The 27827-nt window shown below is 35.5% G+C and overlaps 7 protein-coding genes and 1 long non-coding RNA gene across 9 annotated transcripts in view; 7 read left to right on the top strand and 1 right to left on the bottom strand.

Annotated features, from left to right (window-relative positions):
- The first annotated feature begins 610 nt into the window (after window positions 1-610).
- On the top strand, window positions 611-1573 carry LOC125504824. Its single transcript, XR_007281723.1, has 2 exons — window positions 611-1364; window positions 1428-1573. It is a non-coding gene; the product is annotated as an uncharacterized LOC125504824 (long non-coding RNA).
- Window positions 1574-4078: 2505 nt separating this feature from the next.
- Window positions 4079-13788, top strand: LOC109540522 (nuclear pore membrane glycoprotein 210). The gene is made up of 18 exons (XM_019908948.2): window positions 4079-4361; window positions 4416-4687; window positions 6181-6380; window positions 6440-6580; window positions 6636-8982; window positions 9474-9689; window positions 10261-10370; window positions 10432-10648; window positions 10710-10986; window positions 11044-11233; window positions 11291-11466; window positions 11522-11681; window positions 11743-12075; window positions 12133-12277; window positions 12637-12869; window positions 12924-13091; window positions 13162-13306; window positions 13359-13788. The coding sequence occupies exons 1-18, from the start codon at window positions 4204-4206 to the stop codon at window positions 13646-13648; spliced, it is 5778 nt and encodes a 1925-aa protein (XP_019764507.2). The 5' UTR covers window positions 4079-4203; the 3' UTR covers window positions 13649-13788.
- A 77-nt stretch (window positions 13789-13865) lies between these two features.
- Window positions 13866-16997, top strand: LOC109540502 (transmembrane reductase CYB561D2). Its single transcript, XM_019908913.2, has 3 exons — window positions 13866-14438; window positions 15519-15723; window positions 15776-16997. Exons 1-3 carry the CDS (start codon window positions 14229-14231, stop codon window positions 16072-16074), a joined length of 714 nt encoding a protein of 237 aa, XP_019764472.1. The 5' UTR covers window positions 13866-14228; the 3' UTR covers window positions 16075-16997.
- Window positions 16998-18097: 1100 nt separating this feature from the next.
- On the top strand, window positions 18098-19396 carry LOC109540503. The gene is made up of 3 exons (XM_019908914.2): window positions 18098-18443; window positions 18683-18887; window positions 18941-19396. The coding sequence occupies exons 1-3, from the start codon at window positions 18267-18269 to the stop codon at window positions 19237-19239; spliced, it is 681 nt and encodes a 226-aa protein (XP_019764473.1). The 5' UTR covers window positions 18098-18266; the 3' UTR covers window positions 19240-19396.
- A 667-nt stretch (window positions 19397-20063) lies between these two features.
- Window positions 20064-21898, top strand: LOC125502318. The gene is made up of 3 exons (XM_048667358.1): window positions 20064-20448; window positions 20512-20716; window positions 20774-21898. The coding sequence occupies exons 1-3, from the start codon at window positions 20200-20202 to the stop codon at window positions 21076-21078; spliced, it is 759 nt and encodes a 252-aa protein (XP_048523315.1). The 5' UTR covers window positions 20064-20199; the 3' UTR covers window positions 21079-21898.
- Window positions 21899-21973: 75 nt separating this feature from the next.
- On the top strand, window positions 21974-24167 carry LOC109540501. 2 transcript variants are annotated; one of them, XM_048667359.1, is made up of 3 exons: window positions 21974-22732; window positions 22970-23174; window positions 23957-24167. In XM_048667359.1, the coding sequence occupies exons 1-3, from the start codon at window positions 22565-22567 to the stop codon at window positions 24058-24060; spliced, it is 477 nt and encodes a 158-aa protein (XP_048523316.1). In that variant the 5' UTR covers window positions 21974-22564; the 3' UTR covers window positions 24061-24167. The 2 variants fall into 2 exon arrangements, with proteins under 2 accessions (XP_048523316.1, XP_019764471.2); XM_019908912.2 differs by lacking the exon at window positions 23957-24167 and adding an exon at window positions 23238-23590.
- Window positions 24158-25983, bottom strand: LOC109540500 (KICSTOR complex protein kaptin). The gene is made up of 8 exons (XM_019908911.2): window positions 25695-25983; window positions 25554-25636; window positions 25302-25487; window positions 25068-25234; window positions 24754-25011; window positions 24569-24704; window positions 24356-24517; window positions 24158-24297 (listed from the first exon to the last, which is right to left on the bottom strand). The coding sequence occupies exons 1-8, from the start codon at window positions 25894-25896 to the stop codon at window positions 24226-24228; spliced, it is 1266 nt and encodes a 421-aa protein (XP_019764470.2). The 5' UTR covers window positions 25897-25983; the 3' UTR covers window positions 24158-24225.
- A 202-nt stretch (window positions 25984-26185) lies between these two features.
- The window catches only part of LOC109540499 (alpha-1,3-mannosyl-glycoprotein 2-beta-N-acetylglucosaminyltransferase), a 7331-nt gene continuing 5689 nt past the window's right edge, over window positions 26186-27827 (top strand). The window contains exons 1-2 of the mRNA XM_019908910.2: window positions 26186-26430; window positions 26495-26933. Coding sequence (XP_019764469.2) covers window positions 26201-26430; window positions 26495-26933 — 669 coding nt within the window. The 5' untranslated portion in view covers window positions 26186-26200. The remainder of the gene's footprint in view (window positions 26431-26494; window positions 26934-27827) is intronic.

Raw genomic sequence — 27827 nt, 5'->3', positions numbered from 1 at the left:
TTTCTTTAATTACCATAAGACCGGACCTTGTTCTGTTTGATTAATGGTAAGTATATATTTTTAGGATTTTTTTAAGTTCTCTTTAACCTTCTCTATTTTATTCTTTATTTTTTTAACGTAATTTGCTTGTTCTTGGTTTTTCAAAAACTTCAAGAGTCGAACAGGAAAATAAAGTCCAATTTAACAACGGTATTTCTTGAGCAAATGCCGAAAGCTTTCTCTTGTTTGCTGTGGAAGTTACTCGAGTCACTTTTTTGAGCATGATCATCTGCAAACTGTTCAAACCGATTATGTGCTTTTGTACTTATTTTCAAACATTATTACCATTAGTACCCAGATAGCATTTGATATTCTATGAACATCCCAGAATGTTCAAAAAATATACAGAACATTGCGGGAATACCCTGGAAATATACATGGGTGAACATTCCTAACTTGAATGTTCGTGGAATATACATAGGTATATCCTAGGTATCTACATATATGTACAAATTGTGTATATGTGCAGACGAACATGCCAGATATGTACATAATGTGTTTATGTGCAGGTGAATATACCTAGTATGTTCAAAACAAATATTCCGGTAATATACATGAATGTATGTATATCCACGGTTTATTCCAAATTGGTTGAATATAAATTTTGCGTGTACGCAGCAGAAAAGTAAGGGCATGTAAAAGTAAATCGTTTTACTACTAAAACGTTGAGACCCTTATGAAATACTGAAAATATGGTGTTTATTGAACCAGACTAATAAAATTTGTCAAAAATAAATTTTGCGTGTACAAGTAAACGATTTAATGAGTAAATGCTTTTCCTTATTGATAATTCACATTTCTCTGTCTAGGTCAATACTAATGATAGAAAAATACTTAGGTAAATAATGAAAAATGTTTTAGATTTATATTATTTTAGTTTTTCCGGTCTCTGAGTTTAACTACTTCGGTACAGAAGCCTATTAAATACCTCGCTCGCTATATATTTATGTGTACTCGCTATATTACAGCTTATTTCTTGCCTTAGATACATAAAATACCATTTTATTTATGTTTAGACTTAAATTCAAAAATAGTACGTGCTTTCGAATTATTTGCATTGTTTCTTTTTATACTAGTTATTTATTTTGAAAAAAATTGTGGTTCTGAAAAGAACCGATTTGTGTTTGATTAAGTATGTTCCTACTTTAAGATAGAAAAAACCATACTCTTTTGTTATGCTCGGCGTTTTTGCAGTTTTGGGTTTAGGTGGTTTTGGTGTTTTTCGTTGAGCCTGGTTTATTTGATTGCATTGAAGAAGCTAGGGATCACGTGAGAAAGAAAACCACACAAAAAATGTTCGCATAAGATACGGCAAAAATGTAAAGGTATGTTTGTATTTAAATGAAATACATTTGATTGTTTTATTATTTCGTGTTCTATACCTACAGGTGATGCTGTTCTGAACTTGAAGACGCTAGGAATCACGTGAGACAACCACACACGAAAAATGTTAGCATAAGAGGCAAGTAAGGTTGTCTGAACCTAATTACTCTTCTATTAATGTAAAACTATTATATGTGTTTTTTAATTTTTGCCAGTTTGATTTTGATTGATTCCTATTTTGCGATAAGCATGTTTTCTTGGATTGGAAGGAAAGCAACAAAAGTAAAATGAAAGTAATGTATCAATGCAAATTGCTCTACCTAACTGTATTTCTACACAATAGAATAGGCTATTAATGTAAAACTAGTAACTGTATTTTGTTGTTGCGACCAATATTAAAATTTGTAATTGCTTACAGAATTTTTGTTAAGAGCATATTGCTAGACACTTTAATTAGGATTAAAAATTGTTAATGATGAATCGAGAACAAAATGAAAGGGCAAAAGCCACAGAACGGGAACATGTAAGCAATATAAAATAATAAGTTGCAGTTTTTTAGATAAAGGTTTGTGTTTTAGCTCACAGTCACACATCATTGCGACAACGGCAAAAATGCTGAAAATGTAAATTTTGATTTTAGTCCGAAGTTATAAGTAATATTTTAATTTATTTATTATCCATTTAATTAGTTTTAGTTTAGTTGTAAGTAACTCTTCTTGTTGAAAAATTACAACAACAGTAAATACTTAAATATGTGAATAAACTAATAAGATGAAATAAAAGATCGTTTTTCTTTCGTTACATATATGTATGTATATTCCCTGAACATACCATATACATTCACTGAACATACACATGTACATTCACTGAATATACCATGTACATTCCCAGAAAATACATGTATATTCACTGAACATACCATGTACATTCCCAGAACATGCACATGTACATTCCCAGAACATACCATGAACATTCAGTGTATTAACTCTGACAGATTCCTGGGACATACATGGAATGTTCATAATGGAACTCCTGTATGTCCCAGGAATATGCATGTACATCACATGAATGTTCCAGGTATATTCTGGGAATATCATTTTGCGATGTGAGTAGTAGCTTAGTAGTAGAGTTACTTAACGAGCTAAGATCGAATTATATTGCAAACACATACAGGTCAAAGAACATGTATAATAAGACGACGAACAAAATTGCTGCAAAACTTAAAATTAAATCTGCATAAAAAGAGCTTTATACGAAAAATGTCGCTCATTTTCTAGTTTATTTATTTTATTAAGGGAATATGTGCTACTTAATTTGAGTCGCATTTCTTGTTGGAAAGGACTGTTAAAAAATATAAGTTTCAAAATAAAGTTGAGAAAACGGCCCAAAATATTTTTTTTCCAATGGAAATTCTAATTTTTAATAATTTTATCTTATTCAGTATTCAAAATAAGGGCAAGTTTATGTAATGTTGTTTACTCCAAAAGTGTTTCATTTTCGAAATACTGTCAATTTTATGTTTTCAAATTGCTATTTTTTCGCATCTTATTTTATATGCATTCCAAAAAGAGTGGGGTCGATTTTTTCCAAAAATATCAATTTTCTAAAACATTTTGATCTCAAGGAAGGGAAAAATGTAGCGAACTTATCAACGCAAAAGTGTCAGACAATATAGTGTTTTCTATCTATGTCTAATCCGAAGGTTGCGATTTAGAATTAGTGTAAATTTTAGTGTTATTCAAGGTGCTGCGCCGTACGACGCGAGGTGTTATTACGCACTGAGACACAGAGCGGCATCAATACAAAAGCGCCACACAGCAAAAGTGCCAGACAATACAGTATTATTCATGTCTAATCCGAAAGTTGAGATTTTGAATTAGTGTAAATTTTAGTGTTATTCAAGGTGTTGTGCCGTAAGACGCGAGGTATTATTACGCATTGAGGCACAGAGCAACATCAAAAATGTAGAAAACACATTAGAATCTTCAGTGCCACATTAATTAATTTGTCCGTCATTGTCGGTTCATTAATAAATAAATTTTAGGTGGTTTTCGAGCGTTCATGATCTTTAACCGATTATACCTACTTTATTATGGATCCAAACACTTTTTGCATGCTTGTTCGGACGCTTATTACGCCAGGAGCAATTCAATGCGCTCAAAAAATACACTGTGAAATGTTGTCAGTGGAAAACTCGTCCAGTGGAGGCCGATCATTTTCATTACAAGGGAGCGAAAAATGCAACAAACTTTTCGAAAACCGTTAAAATTTTCAGTTTCAACATACGAAATCGCGATGTTTGGTTCATTTATATTTGAGTCTTGACGATCTCTAACCGACAATATCTACCTTATTTTAAATTCAGATACTTTTAATATGTATATTTGTAAAGCTTCTTATATCAAATATAACCAATCGAGCTTTAAAATCACGCATGTAAAATTTTAAATTTTAGGCAAAAATTTCATGAGTGCACTCTTGGATCAACTGGCACAATGGCACTCAAAATGCCTCAAATTCAACATCATTCTCTCTTTAATATAACGTGTTCTTTAATGAAAAACGACAAAAATTTAGAATAAGTATTCAAACGATCAAACGAAATATTCACTCCAAGATAAATATCTAGACCTTAGAAAACCGTTACAGATCCGACAACGTTGAACGTTACCTATCAATACCTACCACTTTATTTTTATACTTACCGCGCACTTTACCGGTTTTATTTCATTTTCTAACCACAGATTTCAAACTTAACCTAAATTTATTCTGCGGTGAACTGATTAAAAATAATGTGATCAAGCAAATTTTGAGAACAATTTTTAATTCCAGTGAATAATTATGAAGGCGAAGTGGTTGCGTGTATCAGCTATGCTGATAGTATTATTTAACGTAGTCAGTGCATCCAAATTAAATGTTCCCAGGGTTTTGTTGCCCATTTTCAACGATTTCCAATCGAAATTTGTTTTGGAAGCTACAGAAGGTGGCTGCTACAAATGGTAAATAGTTCCTAGCTGATTTAATGTGCCCTACATGCTCATACAATCATTCAGGATAACGACGAGATCTGACATTATTCAACTGTCGCTAATTGAGGAAAACCAGGAGTTTCACTGTTCCGCAAAGGTTGTGGTCAGTACGGCGACCAAAGAGGCAGCTCGGAATATAGCAGTGGTTCTAGCTGAAGAGGTTCACACTAAGCAAAACCTCAGATGCGATGTGATCGTCGATGTTATTCATTCTTTGGCTATCACCACCACTACCAAGGAGCTTTTCATGGAAGAAGCCCCAGAAGACTTTGAAGTCAAGGCTTTTGATGACCAAGGTATAAATCTAACTAAAGATGGTCTTTCAGAATCCCTCATTCATGAGGCATTCTACTTAAAACCTGTTTTGAGGTTTTGGACACTGCAAAAGTTGTCCAAGTCTTGAAAAATGCCTTAAATTCTATTTCAGTTTTCAATTTTTAATCGAAGATATCTGCCCTATTATTTGAATGTAGATTATCCACGATTTTTAGGTTGAAAGCATCAATTGAACCGAAAATACCAACGTTTACCGATTTTCCTATTTTAAAAAACCACAAATCGCTCAGAATACATCAATTCCTATATCATTTTCATAGCGAGGAAACGAGGAATGCAACCGGCCCATTAAAGACATGTTAGATCCGAATTATAAAAAATTCATGATTTATTTGAGCGTTTTCATTTTTTTTCAAAATATTCCACATTTTTGGCAAATTCTCAAGCGTTTTGGAGTGTTCTTTAACCGACAATATCTTCCTTATTATAGACCCAAGCAATTTAGAATGTTTATAATGCCAATTATCCATTTCTCAACCTCAAAAAACACACATCTGAATAGTTTGTTTTTGGTGAAAAAAACTGTTTACAATTTTTTGCAAAAAAAAAACAATTTGTTTAAAAGGCCTTAACTTATCTGTATTTTAGACTGTATGTTAGACTGCTTTTGCTCTGCAATATAAGCAAATCATTGTCAATTTTTTAGTGTTTGTGAGCAGTTGCGACCTTTCACCCACAATATCTGCTCTATTCTCTACTAAACACGTTATATGCGGTAATAAGTATTAACCACCATGCAAATATTAGAGAGCTTAGATAATTTTTTTAAATTTCTTAGCTTTCAATTGAACTCGAAAAACACACATCAAAGCTTATTTTTGGCCGCAAATATTTCAGGTTTACTGTTTCTGTATATGATATAGTTCCAGTGCTTTTCTGGACCCTGTATAAAATTACCAGATTTATATGCCCATATAAATTTAAAGAAGCGCTGTTTTACTGTATTAAAAAAAAAATCCTTCGAACAACAAAAGCAAATCAGCGCATACACTAATATTCCGGGGGTTGACTTAAAATTAGAAAGTTATAGTCAAGATCCGGAATACGCGGAATCGAGAAAATGTTTTAGTTGAAATGTGCAAATCGACTTACCAATGTTTCCCAGTTTGCACAACCCAGTTTGATCGAACTCGTTTAAACTGAAAAGAAAAAAAATAGCTTTGGTTAGTTTGGTACTTCACTAGTTATTTACAACGCAATATAGAAAAATCATAATCTCAGTTAAATTTTGTCTAATCTTTCGTGCTCGTGTAACTCGGTTAACCCTGTATACATAATATGATGGAAAATATATTTAAAAATTGGTAAATTTGTCCGACTGTTCGGCCGTTGAGGATAAAAATTTCTTCTTAATGTTTCGCAAGCGCGCGTGGCTTGCATCTTCAGAAGCTGCTTTCAGTGCACCTTCTGTTTTGTAAAAAATTCTATATTTAAGTAACTCTTTAATTTACAGGCAATGAGTTTTCCACGTTGGAATTAGTGGAATTTGACTGGAATATAATTCCATTGCGGCCTAATAAAGAGACTGTGATCAGGTACATTTCATATCGCGATTCACCGTATGAAGTACCGCCAGGTATACAATCATTGGAGGACAGCAACAAAAAAGGATATTCCATTTTGCTGGAAGGTGTAAAAAGCGGATCTGCGAAGGTATGATAGAGATTGATTCACTTGAATTTGAAAAATTATCCGCACGTTTATTCCACTAGGTAACTGTTAGACTTCCTTATAGTGAATACAAGCAGGTACCAACTCATGAAGTTCAGCTGATGATTGTCGCTAATTTGCTGCTGACTCCCGGTGAAGTGTATGTGATGGCCGGGGAAATTGTGCCTTTCAAAATATTTTACGTAAGTGGCATTTTCAATAAATCCCCATTTTTCCACATAGCTTGATTTTCTGCAGATTAACAATGGAAGGATGGAAGAAATTTCGATGCCAAATAACCAGTACTACATAGAGGCGGAAGATTCAACAATTGCATCATCTTACAAGCAGTCGGGAAATGTTACTGCCTTAATACAAGGCAAAACCAGGATCGTTCTAAGAGATCGAAATGTGGATAAAGATGATCCTCTGTTAAAGCTACCGGCTGCCACGCTGCATGTGGTCGAACCAGATTATATACAATTGAATGTCATGCCGCATAAGAATTGGGCTATTCTAGTTGGGCAACATCACGATCTCACAGCAGAAGTATATGATAGTTCCAACCATAAGCTATTCCTGGGTGAATCAGTACAAATGTTCTTAGAAGTCACTCCAGAGTTTTATACGTCTTCGCAAACTATAAACGGCAGTTGGCTAACCGGTTACGGCATGAAGCAAGGCATTGCCACAGTACAGGCTACATTAACAACAACAGCGGATGGAAAAACTCGGCTTAAAACGCCAATAGCAGCGAAAGCCGAATTAATAATTTATCCAGCAATCACAATAGAACCTTCAGAGATTATTTTACCGTGGGATCCAGTTACTAGGCCTACCTACGACATTGATCTCATTGCCAAAGGAGGCGATGGGCGATTGTTCTGGTCCAGCAGCGACAACTCTATAGGCGTGGTTAGTCAATCAGGCCATGTGCGAACACATTCCAATGGCTTCTTTGAAGTGTCCGCAGTGATGATGAGCAACCACGACAATCGCCAATCGGCAAAGTTTATTATTCTGCCACCATCCAAGTTGGAAATAGTGGAGTTTGTTATGGAAGCTGAGGTAGGATCGCCGGTTTATTTGCATATCGCTCTCTATGCAGAAGACGCAAGATCGGACCGTTCAACTACTTTAGTTCCATTCACTAGATGCCAAGAACTCCCATTCCAAGTGAAACAGTCTGATGTGAAATTCAAGCAAAACAAAACGTCCCTGTTGCCTCCAGTCGGGATTTCATGCGGTAATATCGCGATGGTGGGCTTAAATGTTGGTACAACTAAAGTCACCGTAACTTACTTCCAAGATGGCAAGGCGTTGGAGGATGCAGTTACTGTTAGCGCATTTAGACCACTCCAGTTGTTGCAGCCAAAAAAGGACATTGTACTAGCAGTTGGTTCCACAATTAACCTAGTGTTTACCGGGGGGCCGCGCCCTATGTTAGGCAGGGCCGGTGATCACCAAAAACTAGTGGTGAGTGCAAATAACAGCGTAGCGCAAGGGCAAGATGTTACATCACTCCATTCGATCCAAGGAGAAGACTTCACGGTAGTTCAGGTGCTATGCCGAAAATTAGGAGAAACCGACATTAAGCTAATGATCTCTAACAATCCGACTGCGTCCAACTGCCAAGGGCAAACAAGCAGCGTTACAACAAGAGTGGTGTGTGGCAAACCGAGAAGAATAACACTCCAACCGGAGTTACAAATTGCCGATACTTCCAACTGCCCAATGGATCTCAGTTCCGGGAACGTTGTGGTGCAAAGTACCGGCGTTATAGATATCGATGTTGTGGTTTGGGATGATTGCGGAAACAGATTTTTGAACTTCTCCAGTCTCAACTTGCACTGGAGAGTTTCTCCCTTTGAGGCGGGCATTCTAGTCAATAAAGACGGAGTTTTTCCAAAAAACATCTCCTTAGGCACGGTGGCCGTAGCCGATAAAAGTTACCAATCATTCATGCCGCATATTGATATCGGTCCGATTGAAATTAACGTTACCGTGATGAATTACAATTCTGCCATATTGGGTAAGCATTCGATCAAGCCAGAGTTTCCTGCCTTCTTAGGCCCCGAAGATAAAATCGACGAAATCGAAATAAAAGCAACTTTGGCTTTGTACTTGGTAGAAGACACTGCTCTAGGCGAGTCTTCTCTGACTCTTTTCAACCATCCAGGGAATAAGAAGATTGTCAATGTTCTTCAAGGGTCGGGATTTTTCGAAATTGCATTAAGCGCCGACGATATTGTGGACGTTACTTACATGGAAAACGACAAGCAGCTTGAAATAGCTCCACTTAAATCCGGCGAAGTCACAATACAACTTTTGGATTTGTGTCTAATGTCTAAACCAGCCTCGTTGCGAGTAACTGTGGTGTCGGTAGGCATTATTCGGGTCGAAATGCCAGACAAAGTGGAAATCACCAAGTGCATCCCCTGCAACGTGAGACTGTATGATGAAAATGACAATTTGATGGATATTCCAGAATTGAACATGGTTGATTTGAGGCCAGAATTCGAGGATAATATTGCAAATATTCAGCGGGCCGAACAAGATCCCAAACATCCGTGGGGTGTTGGGGAAATTCGCTATATTATTACAGGTAAGTGTAATATAAGTAAATTGAAAAACACCGAAGTGTAGCGAATCGTCGTTGGTAGAAGGGAGTATTTAATATTTACTTTAATGCGCTAAGCAGGCAGAAGCCAACTGCCTAGCAAGATTTGTGTTGAAATTTAGCACATAGGCCTAAAATTTGGCCTAGACTAGAATCCTAATTGTAGGCATTGAAATCGAACCAATGCTTTAGCCGAAAAACTCAAATGAAGCTAATGTGATTGATTGACAACTTGATTTTTCTTTAATCCTTTGCAGGTGCGAATAAAATGCATTTTATCGTTAAGCATCCTGTAACTTCACTCTGTAAATTTCGGGTGCGTTTATTTTTTACTATGATTCTGCGACGATTTCCTTCGGTTCACCAGTAAACTTAAAAAAAATATATATATGTGCCACCACTTTTAAACTGTAGTAAAGATGATTGTTCATTTCCGTGTATTCACATTACTAAACTGACTAAAAAATATCTTTCAGGTGTCGACTTAGGGACTACGAAAATTGTATTTACCGCTGCAAGTAATGATGAGGATGTAACCAGCGCTCCTATGAATCTGCAGGTTTTTCAACCGCTAAAGTTACACCCTCGGAATGGAACAGTGTTGGTCGGAGCTTCGATACAATTGGTTGTAAAAGGAGGCCCACAGCCCGATACTGAAATTATATTTACTGTTTTAGAAAATAAAACAGCAAGTAAGTGACACTGGAAAACACAGAACAGTATTTAATTTGATATGCTAATGGGTTTTGGTGTTAACGTGCGATTTTGAAGATATTATGAGTTTTATAAATATGGGACCGAATAAAGGACCGCAAGAAAAGAAATTCTTGGCCTAAATCTTGGGAAACGTTGATAAGTGGAAAATATTGGGACGAATCGATGTGTGGTGGTCTTCAGAAAAAAAATGAGTTGATTACGGAGATTTCGTAAAATTCATTTTTTATCTTCAGGACTCTTAGCCTGATAGAAGAGGGAATTACAGTTTTCGAAAGCTTCGTAGTCAACTCAGGAGTTTTTTTCTGAAGACCTTGTAAACTTGGAAAAATCCATCGCAATATTTTCAGATTCTCAATATCTTCCACTGCTTTAAGTTAATAAATAATAAAAAATAAAAGTTCAAAGCTCCTAAATCCACCTACTGATATGCAAGATTTGTCTTTTCTGTTTAAAAAAATGTATTTTGCGGGTTGTTTTAAACTTTAATCAAGCTCTAAATAAATTGTCAAAATCCAGAAACCAAAGTAATTCTCCTCCCAATTATAGAGGTATCAGATAAAGGCATAATCACTGGCCTGGCAATGGGAAAAACGCGAATTACTGCGCAAGCTATAGGGGTACATCCTACTACTGGACAATCGATGGTGTATACAGAGGTGGGATGTTTGTTGACAAGAATCTTAAGTTCGCCTTTATCCACCTTTCAAAAACTTTCAGGACTTTGTAGAAGTGACAGTAATAGCACTAACAGGTGTGAAAATCGGAGCCCCATTAACAAGATTCCGAGTAGGAGCCACAGTTCCCTTTTGGTGTTTTGGATTGCCCGACGTTTCGCCTGTTGTATTGGGAACAGTCATTGATCCTCCAATTCAGTTCAGATGGTTAGTTGATGATAAACTGCTCGCAGATTTAACCGGCGTTTATCATCCGTTAGGTGAGACTTTGAAATTGTTTGGAGTGCCAGAAAAGTTGTTAATGCATTAAATGTTTTGCAGGAATTAATATTGGGCGACCAGATCGAATTGTTTTGAAACTGACAGGGTTGCAAGCGGGAACAACTCGTGTAATTGTAAACGTAACAATTCCCGGAATCGTTGCCAATAAACCAAATGTTCACACCCTGATGTACTCGGCTTATGTCGATATCGAAATTGTCGATCAATTCGTTCTAACAAAACCCAGCCATGTTCCTGGAAGTTCGCTATTAATGGCCCCATTCTCCCATGTTCAATTAGAAACTAACATGGATTTGGTCAATGAAGTTATTTATACGTAAGTATTAAAAATTCCCAATAAAGAATTGGTTTGCTTAAGTAATAAACGTTGCAGTTTGCCTGGTGAGCAAATTCCATCTACCGAACTATTAGCAGACAAGGCAGTTTACAGTTCCGCTGACCGCATTGTCACCCTTTCATCTACTGGACTATTGCAGTCTTTTGGCATTCTGGGGCATGCCTTGCTTATAATTATTTCCACAGACGCAAATGGCTTAAAACAACGACTGAACATAGTGGTTGAGGCAAGTGAACGCATAGACCGAAGAGCTTCGAAATAATTTCACAATACAAAATTCTAGGTGAAGCCTATTCAGTACATGAGCCTCAATATTCAGGCTCATTGGCGTATAAGCTTTAACAATCCCATTGCTATAGTTCCTTTGGGAACCGATTTTCTATTGGTTGCTTCCTACCATGATAACATAGGGAATGTCTTTCATGCGGGGCCGACGGATTTGAAAGTCAGAACCAGCAGGTAAAATGGAATGGCTTATGGAAAATTTAAGTCACTGAAAATGTTTTGGTTGCAGATGCGACTTAATAAAAATTATATCGTTTCCTGAAAATGGGACGCTTTGGGTGAGCACTAAAAAAGAAGGGCATACGATGTTAAAAGTTTGGGCTGACGGCATTCAAAAGACATCCGATTACGTAAAAATTCACGTAGAGCAATCGGTGAAACCTGTCTTAGTAAGTTGTTAGAAATACCAATCCAATGCTTAAAACTAATATTTCTGCGGGAACTAATTAGGATCACTTAACTATGGGCGATACAGTTTGCCTGTGGTCACCAGTTGTATCCGAATACAATACTCCGGGAGCCTGGAAAAGCAGTGATTCAAGTCTAGTTGAGATAAATCCCGCCCTGGATATTGGATTTGTGGGCAATAAAGTTGGAACTGTGACTCTAACTCATTCTCTTTTAATGTCGGCTCCGATTCATTTGCCCATTTACCCGGTACATGCTATAGAATTTCTACTGCCACCCAACTTTGTTTTTACTAATGGAGAAGAACATTCGGTGACCAGATTCGTTTTGGTGTTGCAAAGTGAAAAAAGCGTAGGACAGAAAATTAACAACCTGGTAGGTCTATTCAGATTTTTTACTTTAGGAAACATCACGAGATTCTTTTAAATGCAGATTCAGGGCTGGAGATGTAGAACGGATGTTCGGAAGCTAGTGCGACCTCAAGGGTTCAATTGCTTTATGAAATTCTCTAATGAATCTCTAGACATCAGCGTACACGATATGTATAACATTTCAAATAGCTGGGTGCCCGAAACAGGTACGACCTAAAAATAATTGTTCACTGATGACTTTGAAAATGTTCCAAATTCCAATGGGGTTTTAAGATGCGTTTGTCGACACATAATTAGTTAAGATTAGGTCGATGATTGACGACGTGATGTATTGTGTTTTTTAATACACTTTCGAAAATCCCTTTTAATGTTTTTTACGTACATACGTGCAGCTGATCAAAAAAGTCAAGGATGAAATCACCATCCTATTTTTGTTGGATAAAAAATGACTTAATAAATGAAACTTAAAAACTTGAAATAATTAATAATAACTCCTCCTGGGGGTGCCCGAGGTTGACAAACGTCTAAACTTGCACTATCTTACTTGAAATAATGTTTGTTTCAGGACAGTACGCGTGTAAATTGATCAACACAAACTTGAACAACTCGGACATATCCCTATTGAGTACAAATCTAACGCTGTGGGCGGAAACCGAAGACGGCGAAATAACCTCGGAGAAGCAGATAATAAAATTCTTGCCGGGGGTGTACGTAGAGCCGGTGTTATATTTGAAAGAAACGAGCAACACTGGAGAATTGCTGATTAAGGGCTTGCCTGAAGTACTGAATGAACTAAACGTGAGACAGATAACCGATTGAGTAAATATATAACCGCTGCTATTGTTTCTGTAGGTTTTACCAGCCGATAGTACCATCCTGTATGTATCGGCGCTTAAATCCAAAGACATACATTTCAAAAAATACAAAGTCCAGTTGATTGATTATCACTGGCGTTTGGCTGAAATGCAAGACGCGATGGGAATCAACGTGGTTTCCGTTGGTACCAAGCAAAATATCCGGGTAACGTGAAATTCCCTGCATTTATACACACATGAGGTGATTTTATGCAAATAACAGAAATTGTTTGCAGGTGCTGGTGAAAGTAACGGGGGATTTCAAAGGAGCCCAACAGTGTGGCGTATCCAGATCGCCCATCATTCACTTTATGCAGAACTACAAATATGCCATGATGATGGCCATAGCAATGGTTGTTATATTCCTCATTACATTTTATTGTAAGTACCCACATTTCCCCCTCTAGGCAACAACTGAATGCTTTTTTTTCAGTCTATTCTACATACATGCAACCTGTAGTTCACGTAAATGTGAGCCCAATGAGTCGTCCAGGACCAAGTCCGACATGTGCAGCAAATCGTTCTGTTATGGGCCCGCAGCGGGGATACAGCCCGACTTTGAGTCAATCTCCCAACAGCCCACTTCATATGCCGAACCAAAGTGGTGGTTGTTCATTTAATTGTTCATGTCAGAGGCATGGTGCAAGAGAACCCGTTTATGGGGACGCAAGCACATTTTATAACAATTCGTTGGAAGTGAGGCGGAATCGAAAATTCATGTGAAGATAATCTGATTAACTGAACTACCAATCACTGCCATTGGGTACTCAGAGTCTGATTTCTTGTTATCGATCATTTAGTTTGCGTTTTTTTCTCAGGGAGTGACTATTTTTTACCAATAAATTTTTTGTGAAATTCCTGAAGCGACTATTTTCTTCCTGAAACCTTTTCCTTGTTTCTTGCAAACACTGATCATGAACGAAATGGGAAAATGTTTAAAACATATTGGGATAATGAATACATGATTCCTGCGTGAGAACGAAATTATTTGTTGCGTATCGTGCAGTGAAATAAATAAACGTTGTAACATACATTATAGGCCACTGATCTCTAATCCTCCTCGTCTAGATGAATATTTTAAAGTGCTATCTTAATCTGCCAATGAAAGGGTTTTTAAATCATTCATTACATCTAATCTCACCAATCTAAACAGAGCATTATTTTTTTAAATCCCCGGACCAATTGCTTCACTTACAATAAAAAATATGATCTTCCGTTTTTGCATATTCGCTTATAAGCCAGCGGGGGTAAATTTTCCAATTTATTTACTCGAAGTTTTAGTGCGACAGTGCATCTGTAAGAAATGAGCGAGAAAAGAATCGATGGCTCTTCAACGACGGTGCTCTACGGTCAAGCCGATGAGATTTCATGGATTCAAAGATGCCTGCTACTTTTAAACACCTTTTACTACCAAATTTTGGCCATTGTTACTATGGTCATGTTTTGGATATTTTTTGAAACTTATGCATTGGATGCGACCAGATTGTGGCATTTGGTTCTAACAACTGCTGCGGTAAGAACTAGAGACACTTTTATGTAGAGTTTTTTTAAACAAAGATGAGTAACTTTAACAATTGGTCGCGCTCATAAATTTTTAAGGTTGAACCTAAAGTCATGATACATTTTTCTGGATCAAAATCATTATCAGAACAATTTTGAAAAATATTTAGTCAACAACAAATCAACACATATTTGGTACTTCGCAAACTAACTGTTTTTATGAAATTTTATGAGTATATTTGATTATTTTCTATTATTTACTTCAACATTTATTATAGATGAAGTTCAAATAGTAAGTAGGAAAGGTTTCTGCACCCACAGTTTATAGATCTCGTTTTGAGGGTTTGCACCTGCGTTAATCATTTGAAAGTATGTAGTAAGTTCTTGTAAATGCCGCGACCAGTTTGTTTCATCTCAACATTTTGGAAATGCGAGTCGGACATCTTCAAAGGTTGTTTGAAAGTTCACTCTGGACTATTTAGAGTAATGCAATACTAACTATTTGTTAACCACTTTGATGTAAATTTAAATTGATCGAAAATGCAGTCTCACAACTTTGTATATTTCGATAAATTAATTTCCTTGCAAATGGTTTAGGCTTATCTTAAAGATACTTATAGCTACATGTAATGTTTAGCTTCATTTAATTCAGATTATTTATTTTATCTATAAAAAATTAATTTACTTATTATATTGTCATTTTCTGTTGTGTTAATTCTACCTAGCGCAATTGTCCGATATTTAGAATATTTTGGTCAAAACCGCCAGATCGAAGTAAAAATCGATGAAGAAAGAAATTTTTCCGTTGAATCTGTGGCGCCCAGGTTTGAACTAATTAAAACATGTATCCATTTTGAAAGCTTAATATATATATTATGGGGTTTTAATATCTAATTTATTTTAGCAGAATTAATCCGTAGACAGACATTTGTATATCAAATATTCAAACCTATGTTCGTATTATATAATTGATTAAAAGTACGATGATGATGATAAATGGAAAAAACGAGCAATAAAAATGTCCGCATTGATTAATATTGTCTGAAGATAAAAAAAACTATTAGTCTAGTTATAAATTTGTCATCTGTTTCAGTATGTTCCTTTAATGGCTGCTGCAATTATATTATTTTCCGAAGACAACATTACAACAATTCACATTTCAAGAACCAAACGATACACCATACATGGGGTTTTGCTTTTCATCAGTTGCTTAGCTGTTACTGCTGGGATTTCTATTGAAACTGATGCGAAGAGACGACTTGGGAGGACTCATTTTCAAAGCAACCATGCCATTTTAGGTAGGCCGTTTCCTCACCCAAGGCCCATTTTTCATCGCTTTCAATTTTTAAGGTCTGGTTTCCTGGATTCTAATGTTCTTATCGGTGCTGATTGGACTGATGGCAGCAAATACCAGAACGTTTTCATCGTACATTAAGCCAGTGGTGATAAAATTAGTCCACAACTTTTTAGGATTGGCCGCATTTGCCATTGGAATTGGATCGTTATTTGAAATGCTAACGTTTTTTGAGAGAAATAGCTCGCAAACTGTATATGATGGAATTTACGTTGCTTTGGTCTTTGTTGCCATTTGGAGCGGGTTAGCAGCACTTAAGTCTTTGTATGGACAAATCAAGAGCGTTTTCTTTTAAACAGACTAATGGACTTAGTTAAATTAAGGATTGTCTTTCACGTTTTTATGCAAATTTATTTAACATCAAGGATAATGCGGAATTTACTGTGGAATTTTGTCTACTAAATTGATTAATCTTATTAAATAAGTTTCATGTACGGTAGATATTTCGTCCAAAGTAGAAGGATGTTTTAGTAAACATTCATTTCGAAAGGTCTTGAATAGTTCAAAGCAACAATTCCATATTTAGTACCTATTGTATTCGTTGGCTTCTCGTGATAGCTAACAAAAACATTTTCTAAACTAAGTGTGGCTAGAGAAAATTAAATCAATAATTCCGGGCAGAACCAAGTAATAAGTAAATTTATATAGTGATTGTTGAAACTATTAATTAAGTGAAACCATTTCCAAAAGCAAAAAATATGTTTTGAAAAGCTCTTGAACTTTTTTTGAATCACCTTGTATTTTAATGCGCCTTTTCTGAATAGTTTCGTATATGAAACTAAATTATAGAATCTCCGGATAGAATTTTAACTTTAATATACAGGGTGGTTTATTTATATATCACTATGTGACAGTACCTACATTATAAGTAGTATAATTTTAAGATAAGTCAAACATTTAATATCACATTTGTTCTATTTTTTTTCTGTTAATGCCTAAATTAAGTGTTTTAATTTTAAGTTAATTAAGTTTTGTGGTAAATTAGTGTACAACTGGTTCAAACTGACTTTTACAAACTAATTTTTTTATATCACAAATAACTGTTGATTTTTGTTTTTGTTTGTGGCAAACTAACATAGAATAGTTGATCAACTATTCTCGAGAATGCGGTTTTAACGGTTCTTACGCACATAGCAGTAACAGAAGCCACCGAATTTAATTTGTAGAAACAAATAGAGAAAACCTGAGAAAATTGAGTAAATCGTTAGTTTTCTGCTATATTTGATACATAGTTTTCGATTAAGTTGATAAACCGGTTTACCAATCAGTCCTATAATTAGCAAGCATCATCTCTAAAATTAAAAAATCGTCATTTTTGCTGAATCAATACAATGCACAGAGAATCACTTTAGAAAAGCACTTCACCTAAAATAATGGTCGGCTATTTTAAAATTATTGACTTAAACTTATTGTACCTGAAAACCAAAAAAAAGCCGAAGCTGAGCCAGTTATTAATTGTAATTATGTAAAAACGCAGAAAATTGTTGAAGCAAGCAATTAACTAAAAGTAAAAAACTGAAAAGTAAATATTTTGGAAGATTGTGTAAGTGAACTTGCATCCTGAGTATATGAACTTGCTTAATCAAAAATCTCAACAAGTTTTTTTATTTGCAAATGCCAGTCATAATTAATCTATAATTACTACATCTTTGTTCAATTCCGACAATTGAATTGGTTATTTGATTAGAAACTCTACGTGACTACACGGAGGCTATCGAGTATTCTCTAAAATCTAAAATCGAGTGGATAATCTGCTTACGTGACTACAGCCGCAAGGAGATATGAAACAATGAAGAATGTTCTTTATGTAGAGGAAATTTAGGGTAAATGCGCTCTACTGGCTAATGCGTCCAGGCTTACCAGAGCCAACGAATGTACCAAAGATTATGTTAACAGTTTCAACATCCGGAAGATGAGCATGACAACCGAAGAAGAGATTAATTTTACTAATGATGGATATTGAGAATTTTAGGAAGGAAAATACTTTTTATTTATGCTGAAATACAGATAGTATTTGTATTGTATGTATGGTACAAAATGTAGGTGTGATCGGATCATTTTGGGGCGTTTGGTGACTTTGGAAGATTGTTAATGGAGATACTGTTCAACCAATTAAAGAAGCAGCCATACTGCGGCAGCAATTAAAGCTTAAATATGGACATTAATTAACATATCAAAAAACCTTAAAGGACACATTAGAATAACGTCTTTCAATATCAGTATTCAAATAAAAAGCGATGCAACACATATATTGCAAATCAATGAATCCATTTCGATTGATTTAGAATTAAGATTATGGCAAAGGATGGAGTAAGTGTACCACCAATCACATTCGATAGACAATGATTTTTTGACGCTTTATCACCGTTTCTGGTTAAAAGCCAATGGAAATCCATTAAAGGTTTTAGTTCTGCGATAGCAGTTTCTGGTCGAAAAATTGGTTTGTGTCGCTCATTTGCATTTGAAACCGCACTTAAATCAGCTACAATGTCGTCAACCGATAAAATAGAAGTCTCGCTTCTCCAAAGGATTTTATGGATTTGCAACATGTTTTACTACCAAATATTGGCCATAGTCAGCATACTGTTCCTATGGATTTTCTTCGATCAGGCCAATTCCTTTGGAAGCACTTTCACTCTTCATTTGGTGTTGTCCACTGCAGCAGTAAGTTGTTGACAATTTTCGCCAATTTTTGATCAATATGAATAATTTCAATCATATTCAAAATTTTACGTTTGTTTTGCCTAGATATTGTTTTTCCTTTCTGAAGATTGGTACATTTTTGAGTCTCCAAGCTTTGCTCGCTCAGACTATCCGTTCATTTCCAACATTTAGCATCTACTGAATCAAATAGGGTGCAAATTGAAAAACATATTTCTAATAATTTCTTATAAATTCAACAGTACATCCCATTGATGGCCGCAGCAATTATCTTATTCTCGGAAGACAACATGATCACCCTGTACATCCCAAGAACGAAGCGATATTGGATTCACGGCGGTCTTTTGCTCCTTAGTTGCATATTCGTTACAATTGGAATTGCTGTTGAAACAGACTCCAAAACTAAACACGGAAGAGACCATTTCGTCAGCAAACATGCCATTCTTGGTAAGTGAAGGAATTGAAAACTTTTCTGACTAAAACTAAAATGATCAATCCAGGCTTAGTTTCTTGGATATTGGTGTTCGCTTCAATTATATGCGGAGTGGTCGCAGCCAACACCAGGACGTTTTCGAGATTTATCAGGCCAGTGTTTGCCAAGTTGGTGCACAATTTCTTGGGATTGGCCGGCTTTTCAATCGGAGTGGCTTCATTGTGGGAAATGTTGGGCCATATCGAGCGATATCTTTCAGACAGCGCTTTCATCGGCCTTAAGTATGGTTTAGCATTTGTAACCATCTGGAGTGGCTTGGCGGCCATCAAGTCTTTGTTCGGACAAGTTAAAGGAGTGTTTTCGTAAATAAACTGCCATTCTTAAACGCAATGGTTATGGAATGGAGCCATTGGAAAGAAGATCTGCTTAAACTGTCTGGTACATTGTTATTACTTCCCATATATTACAATTTAAATGTGCTTTTCAACTCTGTTTTTAATTAAAAAAAAACCGGCTTCCTATGCATTTATTGAGAACTTAGTGTGTTCCAAATATTTTTCAGTTCATACACGGTGCCTCGCGATACGAAAGTGTAAAAGTGGTAACCTTCTTCCAGCCAGTTTTTCAGCAGTGAGCATTCAAATATATTATTTTCGTAACAAAATGGAATCTAATCTATCATATAAGAGGCATATTCCTGATATAAATATTAGTGGAAAGGTACTTAAAGTTACTTAGGTAATTGTTGCAGTGGATTTTTATTTGGCCCAAAAGCGATTATAATGAAAACTGTTTCGAGCAATGCTGGTTTAGTCGGTTAAAACCTTTTTGATAAACGAGACAAGAATTTTACGTTTAAATTAATTAAAAAGTTACAAGAAACGCGGCTTATCATTCGCCATTTTAACAACAAAAAGAACAATAAAAAGCTTCCGGATTCCTGATCCAAATTTTAAAATTCTTTCCAGATCAAGAATACACACCTTCCCATTTGCTTGTTAGATTTCAATGTACAGGGCGACTAAAAGAAAACGTTCCGCTTGAAAACATGTATTTTTGAAGATATGGAAGAACTCTTTCAATGAAAGCTTCAACTTCTAGGTGAAGATTCAAAGACTAACTGGACAACCCGTATACTTTATACATCTTTACAACATTATATTTGAGAAAAACTACCGCACTATACATCTTAAACACAATAGCCTCTCCAATTTGTCAATTATCCAATGGTATCGTATCGCTCGAACATCTTACACTGATTAAGTTATTTCTAAGCAAGTACCTAAGTAGTAACTTCACATATCACGCTAGTTACACTGACGAAAAATGGCTTCAGTCCGATCTGAAGCAAAAACCCTATCATCTTCGCATACAATAATTGCTAGTTCTTCAACTAGTCATGCCACATCGTTTTCCATACCAGTAGTTTCCACTATACAAAGACTTTTATGGATAGGCAATTTGTTGTATTACCAGCTACTTGCGATTCTTACAGCTGTTATGCTATGGGTGTTTTTCGTGAATACCGACTTAAATCGACCTATATTATGGCATATGGTTTTTTCCACCATTTCGGTAAGGAGATCGATGTTAGCACCACCTTCAGGTAATAATCAATCTTCACTGTGTTAATTGTAGTATATCCCTCTAATGGCTGTTGCCATAATCGCCTTTTCCCAAGATAATTTGCCTACCCTGTATATAAGCAGAGTGAGAATATATGTGATCCATGGGGTTCTACTGACAATAAGCTGCCTTGGGGTAACAATAGGAATAGCGGTGAAAATCAACGATAATATTAAAAATGGTTCGAAACACTTTCAAAGCAACCATGCTATTTTAGGTAAGTCAACAGATCTTTAAATTAGTGTGTGTGTATTTAACGCAAAAATTCATTTAGGTTTGACTTCCTGGTTATTGGTGTTTTGTGCGGTGTGTTTTGGAATTGTGGCTCAGAACACGCAAAATTTCGCAAAGTACATCAAACCAGTGCTGGCCAAGCTGATCCATAACGTGTTGGGAATAAGCGCTTTTACCTTGGGCGTGGTTTCCATTATGGTCATGTATCCGTCCCATCACTACGTACATTTTCTCCCAAAAAGTGCCTATTATGCCAGTTTTCTCATTGCTGGATACATAATAATATGGAGCCTGTTAGCGGCATTTAGATCGCTCTATTTTCAAATCAAATCTCTGGCATTCTAAGCAAATGCCCGTAAGTCTGTTAGAATGTATCTTTTAATAAAAAAAATGTTATTATCACCAAAACTGCATATTTGAAAAATGTACAAATTCTCATAATTTTAATGCGGAAAGTTAAACCACCGCCTGAACATTTATTTGGATAAAGGAGCCAGCAAACAGTTTACAAAGAATAATTTGCTATTTTGATATCATATAGATATGACAAATAGTGAAGTGTTTCTCTAAAACACTTCACACTACGGTAATCTAAAAAATCATTATCAGTGGTATCATTTGAACGTATTTCTGTTGTAATGACTTGAACATTTTTATCTCCAAAATATAAAAGAAAGAGATAGTTTAAAAATATAAAACGCCAAATTTATAAAAATTAATCGTTTAAAATTGTTTTAGTGGCTTTATATATTTAAGATTTCTTAATTCTGGTTACGCTATTTTCGTGTTGTTGATGGCGCTCTCGCCTTTTTGATTGATTTAATTTGAAAGGATTTATGATAACAATTTAACTGTTTTCATTGGTAGTACCTTTTGAAACTATCTTTTAGATATTCCATGTATAATTATTTATATTTTCTGATTTGCTTGTTTCTATTGGCAATTTTAGCTTTGTTTGTTTGTTACCTATTGAAAATGCTCTTCATGTTTTTCTCGTTATTTCGATGAAAAGTTCCTTGATGGAAGTTATTGCTAAAAATTTACTATTGATCTGCGACGTACATCTATTTTAATTTTTGTTTAAAATACATTTTAGGATCCACTCTTGTAATTAGCTTTAACTGTTTACGTATCTCTATGTTAATACAAGTTTTTTTAATACAAAGCCTATGTGTTGTTGATTGCTGGGTCCTGATAAGGCGGAAATAAAAACATACGGTTTGAGTTAAAAGCGTCGTATTATTTGGATCTAATTTCTAAAAAAAAACATTTTATATAACATAGAACTAATGTGCAACCCTCTTATCCATGGGAGGTGTTTTCCTAATTGTATGACGAACGAAACATTCTCCTTTTTTATCAAATGTCGCACATATTTAGTTTTATCGCAATTTTGATAATCAATACATAGATTTATGATGCGTCAGCCAATAATTATCTCAGTGATGTACATGAAACTGAGATGATTGATGCTATTGCTTAACTTTGTCATTATACAAGACATTCCTAACATTATATGGTTTAATGTTGCGCACAAATAATAGCAATGACTACTAATATATATTAGTAGTCGTTGAATAGACCGCATGGCATTTTCAAGACTATAACATAAAATTATATCAACCTAATGCTTGTTATAACAATAAATTATCAAACCAATAAGGAACACGGGTGAAGAACTAATCCCATCAAAAGCGGATCATAAATAGATGTTCTTATCTTTGTTATAAAATAAAAGTAGCCTAAGAGATTAATCGATTAATTGTAGACCCTACACCTTTCATTAATGAGCTAATTTTGAAGCAAGCTTACATAGCGGAAGGGTATCAACATGAGCGACAACGAGATAATTCCCAAAAATCAACGACTTTTTTTGATCACGCAGGGGTGTTTTCATATTCTGATGGGGATTTTTGTGGCGTCGACGGTATGGCTGATGGCCTACAATAGAGACTGGGGATCAATGCACACTTGGCATGTTTTTCTCAGCACAATTGGGGTAAGTCCTAGACAAAATTTATCAAAATCATTGCCTTGATAGTCAATAAAACCGACAATTGTCCTCACTTGTCCTTTACGACTTTTCCCTTATGAGACAGCTTTTATTTCTTACTTAAAAAATTTCTTCTAATCGCGATTTGTTGAATTAATGTTAATGTATTAAAGTGACCCAAAATTCATGAATCCTGATCAATTTTTAAACGGAGAAGCATTCTAGAAAAACCACATTTTTTAGTTTGCCTTACTAATGGCTGAAGCAGTTGCAATGCAAAATCCTGGAAATGGTTTCTTTTTGGGCTACGGCAAAATAGCGAGAGGATTTCTTCATGGGGTTTTGATGCTGTTGGCTACCACTGCCGTGCTTGCGGGAGTTTCAATCAAAATTCAGGATAAAGCACTTAATAACCGGAGTCATTTTACTACCACACACGGAATAGTCGGTAAGTAGAACCAGCGATTTATCTTTGGAAGCACAAAATTCGAATCATATTTTTGGTTTTCAGGTTTTGTTTCATACCTACTAACCATGCTGTCCTTCTTGGGAGGAATCTTGCTATTTTTTGTAAAACTTGTTCTGAGGATTTGTAACCTTAGGCCAATATACTTGAGAAAGTGTCACACGTTCCTTGGAATTAGCGCCTATGCTTTAGGCATTGTGTCTCTATGTTTTGGGCTGCGTAACTATTTTTCCGAAGCCTCCTATCATACTAATACTGGATTTATTGTGATTTTAGGCACATATACCGGCTTGAACCTCATAGGCCCCGTTAAAAATTTGTTTAGCCCCTAATTGTAGGAAACTGATTTAAATCACATCATGTAAAAAATTAATGAAAAATAAAAAACGCTTGATTAATTAACAATTTTATCTGGGTATAATATAAGAAACAAAACGAACATATTTAAAACTAAGTCGAATTAAAATAGTTACGTTTTTAAAGTTTTATTAACTAAGCCACCAACACAGATTTAAACGAAATATAAATTGATTAGCAGAATGTAATTTGTGCGACATATGAAAAGGCGTTTGCTATTTTTTGAATAGTGGAATTAAAACATACCTATTTCGTCCACTGAAAAACAAGTTTTATGGTAGAAAACATGACTTTGCATGCACATAATCGAATGTGTACGCCTTTAAACGCAAAAAAACTGCGTTCCCGATTTAGAGAAAAAATGTTTTACCCTTAATTTTACCTAAATTATTTTGTATCATTTGTAGCTACTCAACATAGCAAAGACAACCGATTTCTAGGAAATTATTGGAATAACGAACCAATAGCTTTGCATAAAACATACAAAGTCCACTTATGCATTCATAGATGAAAACAAAAATCTAAGTAGCCTTTCGTATACTGCACGGATTCAACCAAATGTTACCGACCGCTGTTAGGACCAAAAGATTGGAATGAATAGACGCTAGGCTAATGGAATATCTTCTTTTATTCAATAATAATAATAATAATAATTCGATCCTCCCTAAAAGCCATTTTAAACTATTTTTGGAATTACAAGAGCATCTACTCGTTCGGTTAGCTTCTTTTGAACGAATTTCGGATCGTGCTAGAAAGAGACTCTGATAACAACCTTATCTTGGTTTTACATGTGAATTTTAAAGTACCTGTAAGACATGAATTCCTTTCATGGACGATACAATCAACTCTTTAACACCATCCCCAGATATATCCAAATATGTCATGGAGAGAATAGGAGCGACAAGGTTCTTAATTTCCTCCAAATACCATTTGTTCTCTTTGATATCTCTCTTATATAAAATAATTTCCTAAAATTTCTGTGCAGATTTCAACAAAATACTTATACCGAAATGTTGCACCTCTGAACCCGTTCCAAGTAAAATTTCCTTTTGACCATCAAAGTCAATATCTGCCACTATACAACTTGTAAAAACTGTGCTATTATTATGACGCGCTAATGTGAGATAATCACTTAGGCCATATTTTAGAACATCCCTTAAAAAGTTGAGTCAAGCAAAAGAAATTATGCTCCCAAAGGACTCACCTAAATAACACAGAAGGCAATAACGAGTTAACTACAATTAAGTTCAACACTTGACGAGCGTCCTTTTTTTCCGTCGCAAATTTGGAGATAATTTTCCCAAAATGGTCCGGATGTTTGACTTCATTTTCGAAATACAACTGCACCTTTGAGATGTAATTGGAAAATCTTGTTGAGAAATTATAGATGACTTTATTGGTTTTGGTGTTAACTTTTAGAAGTTTCACGTATCCGCATTCGCATCCAAATGCTGTTACACGTCTGAAAGTATACGCACATTTGAAGCTTATCAGCCAGTTGCATTAAGACAAACTTACTCTTCATAATTATTTAAGTGGCAAATATCAATCCATATAACTGGACTGGGAGTTTTGCCGAATTCCGGAAATAAGTCCCTGTTATCTATATCTTTATAACTATGTTCCGATGTGTTTTCATGATAAATGTGAACGAGGTTATCGCTTCCTGTTAGAATAAAAACGATCTGCAAAGAAGAGGTTTGAAATACTCGTTCGAAGACTAATAAACGATTTGGTGCTCATTCAACTCACTTCTTTTTTGGCAATTTTATCACCCTTCCATGTTATTAGTTCGGTGTGCAAAAGTTGGTAAGGAATAAAGTTGAGTTCTACTGTAAGGCAATTTTGGGCAATATTTTCAATGTTGAAATCCTCATGTTCTTCTAATTGGGAGTAAATGTTTAAAAAGGTTTCCAAAGTATCAGAATCATTACTATTCTAAAACACCGCCGAATTAGGAATGTGCAATATTCAGTTACCGGGTTTCACAAAAATGACCCGTACCTTAATTATTGTAATACCTATGACTGCTTCGTTAGTAATAGACGATTTATTGAACGCATCTATTGAGATTATTTCGGCCCCACCTAAAATGGGGCTCAATTAGTTCTCTGCAGATGAAAGCATAATTTAATTATTACATACTTGGAATATAAGTGAAGGAAATCTCTTTTGTGGCTGGGTCCAAGCTCAGGGAGGCTTCGGAATATTCAAAGTAGAAAATATCGCGCTTTAAAGAGGCGGCTAGTACCAAACTTTTCCCATTTGCCAACCGCAGTTCAGTCATCGTATAGATATTGCCTTGGGATGGTATGTGAAAGTAGTGAGCATCCTTAAATTGCTCCATTGGGAGGTAATAACTGGTAATATTACTTAATATAGTATGTAGTCTGTGTAGAGACGCTCTACTGTTTACAGTGTTTTGATTTCTATTTCAGAGGTTATGTTTTAATGACATTGACCGGTAGTCATTGGCGTCCTTCTAGTCAGAGTTTTTACAATTAACCACTATTATCATCGTTGTATTTAGCTAATTGTTCTCTCAGGGAATGGCAATAAAGAATGCTTCAAGATACTTAAATCAAGCTCATTTGTCTGTTGGTAATTACCGGTTATTTTACGGAAACTTGCATGACATTATATGCACACCAATGGCTCCTATTGTTCGGCAAACTTCGGAAATGCTCCGAAAACTGACAGAAATCAGACGATATTCGATATTTTCTGACAGTTTCACTTTTGCCTGCTGTTGTGGTCTTGTCAACACCACTTGTCAGTGCTTAGGGGAGGCCTACGAGTGCAAAGTGTGTGTGGGACTTTTTGGGGCACAAAAGACAGAACTATGTAAAGGTGTTCTCCGCAGTTTAACATGGTCTCGACAGTAAGTACCAGTTTTGAACAGTTGGCATTGTTGATTTTTTCCCCTTACTGAGCCCCTGTTTTAGGGCTTTTACGCACTTATTCGCTATCCCTGCTAACATGCGGTTAAAGCAAGTAGCTCTGGTGTTCATATTTATTATACTGGTGTGGACAACAGCGGTGTACCTGTTTTTCTCAGATGGTTTTGGCGAAAGCAAAAAACGTCTTTATAATCAACTTTCCAAACTGGAAGATGGCATACAGGAACAGTTCAGGCTCAATAACGAAATGATACAAGACACGAAACAGTTCTTGCTGAAGAAGCAAAAATCATCAACACCGGTTCTGGAACCAACAGTACAAAAACAAAATCATGTCCAGGTCGATAAAGAGACTCAAGGCTCTCAAGAAGGAAAGTTGCCGGTATTAGTGTTTGCATGCAACAGGGTTAGTGTTACTAGATGTTTGGATCGACTGCTTCAATATAGACCAGATGCAGATAAATTTCCTATTATTGTCAGTCAGGTAAGCTTATCTAAGTTCGCAAGATATAAGTGATTTAATTTTGGTTTTTGTTCAACTGTTATCTATTTACTATCGGCATGAGTCCATAAATCGCATCTAGGTACTAGCTAGCTAGCAATATATTATATAACGATAACAGCATTGTAATGTTCAATGTTTCAATGTAACTCAATTGAAACAATCTACTTTAACGAATAATGAAAATTGAAAACGCATGTAAAAGGCTGTTGATCTTATGAATCAGACCCGAGAGAGAGAGCAGACCCGAAATCATATTCTGCGTCTATCTGGGAATAAATAATGCACGTAGTCTATATGAATCATGATGCCCCTACGTCAAAAATATATTCAGATTTTTGGCGAGTTTCATAATATTCCCTTCCAATTATTAATATTTAACTGTTTAATATCCGACACCCGTTTGAATCACATTCCTTTACAATACTGCTACGGTTTATCTAAAAATGTTGAAGTGCTTTTTTAATCGAGTTCTAATTATAACAAATACACATTAATTAACACCGCAGTCTCGGAATGGTGTATGTCCACCACTCGTATTATTCGATACACTTCTACAATTATTTAACTGTTATAAAACATGTTGATTTGCGCATATTTTCATGCAGCCGAAGCTCGAACTAATGCACAAGTTTCGATGTGCAATATTAAAAAACAATAGTGTGTATTGTATAAATATGTATGCACTGCATTAACAAGCTGTGAAAGATTTATTGGTCTACAAGGTAAACCAGCTGAAAGGCAAGAGTTGCGGTTCCTTTCTGAATTCCAATTTGCCATATTTTTAAATACGACGCCACCGTGTTTCTTTAGAATGAACAATCTCTTTGTGTGTTTCAAAAGATATTCGTGTAATATGTACAGAGTGTGTGGAAC

The sequence above is a fragment of the Dendroctonus ponderosae genome, unplaced genomic scaffold, assembly GCF_020466585.1.
Source record: "Dendroctonus ponderosae isolate FM_Combo_2020 unplaced genomic scaffold, Dpon_F_20191213v2 Dpon_F_20191213_6, whole genome shotgun sequence".
NCBI classification, from domain to species: Eukaryota; Metazoa; Arthropoda; class Insecta; order Coleoptera; family Curculionidae; genus Dendroctonus; species Dendroctonus ponderosae.
Note: the sequence above shows the minus strand (reverse complement) of the source record. Positions and strands in the feature narration are given on the sequence as shown.

Coding starts and splice junctions, on each gene's coding strand:
- LOC109540522 (XM_019908948.2), top strand. CDS start 4,204: ATGAAGGCGAAGTGGTTGCGTGTATCAGCTATGCTGATAGTATTATTT. Junction 6,381..6,439: donor TAAAAAGCGGATCTGCGAAG/GTATGATAGAGA, acceptor TTATTCCACTAG/GTAACTGTTAGACTTCCTTA. Junction 10,987..11,043: donor GTCAATGAAGTTATTTATAC/GTAAGTATTAAA, acceptor TAAACGTTGCAG/TTTGCCTGGTGAGCAAATTC.
- LOC109540502 (XM_019908913.2), top strand. CDS start 14,229: ATGAGCGAGAAAAGAATCGATGGCTCTTCAACGACGGTGCTCTACGGT. Junction 14,439..15,518: donor TGGTTCTAACAACTGCTGCG/GTAAGAACTAGA, acceptor CATCTGTTTCAG/TATGTTCCTTTAATGGCTGC. Junction 15,724..15,775: donor AAGCAACCATGCCATTTTAG/GTAGGCCGTTTC, acceptor TCAATTTTTAAG/GTCTGGTTTCCTGGATTCTA.
- LOC109540503 (XM_019908914.2), top strand. CDS start 18,267: ATGTCGTCAACCGATAAAATAGAAGTCTCGCTTCTCCAAAGGATTTTA. Junction 18,444..18,682: donor TGGTGTTGTCCACTGCAGCA/GTAAGTTGTTGA, acceptor TAAATTCAACAG/TACATCCCATTGATGGCCGC. Junction 18,888..18,940: donor CAGCAAACATGCCATTCTTG/GTAAGTGAAGGA, acceptor TGATCAATCCAG/GCTTAGTTTCTTGGATATTG.
- LOC125502318 (XM_048667358.1), top strand. CDS start 20,200: ATGGCTTCAGTCCGATCTGAAGCAAAAACCCTATCATCTTCGCATACA. Junction 20,449..20,511: donor TGGTTTTTTCCACCATTTCG/GTAAGGAGATCG, acceptor TGTTAATTGTAG/TATATCCCTCTAATGGCTGT. Junction 20,717..20,773: donor AAGCAACCATGCTATTTTAG/GTAAGTCAACAG, acceptor AAATTCATTTAG/GTTTGACTTCCTGGTTATTG.
- LOC109540501 (XM_019908912.2), top strand. CDS start 22,565: ATGAGCGACAACGAGATAATTCCCAAAAATCAACGACTTTTTTTGATC. Junction 22,733..22,969: donor TTTTTCTCAGCACAATTGGG/GTAAGTCCTAGA, acceptor CACATTTTTTAG/TTTGCCTTACTAATGGCTGA. Junction 23,175..23,237: donor TACCACACACGGAATAGTCG/GTAAGTAGAACC, acceptor TTTGGTTTTCAG/GTTTTGTTTCATACCTACTA.
- LOC109540500 (XM_019908911.2), bottom strand. CDS start 25,896: ATGGAGCAATTTAAGGATGCTCACTACTTTCACATACCATCCCAAGGC. Junction 25,235..25,301: donor ATAAAATTGCCAAAAAAGAA/GTGAGTTGAATG, acceptor TCTTCTTTGCAG/ATCGTTTTTATTCTAACAGG. Junction 24,298..24,355: donor AAGGAATTCATGTCTTACAG/GTACTTTAAAAT, acceptor GTCTCTTTCTAG/CACGATCCGAAATTCGTTCA.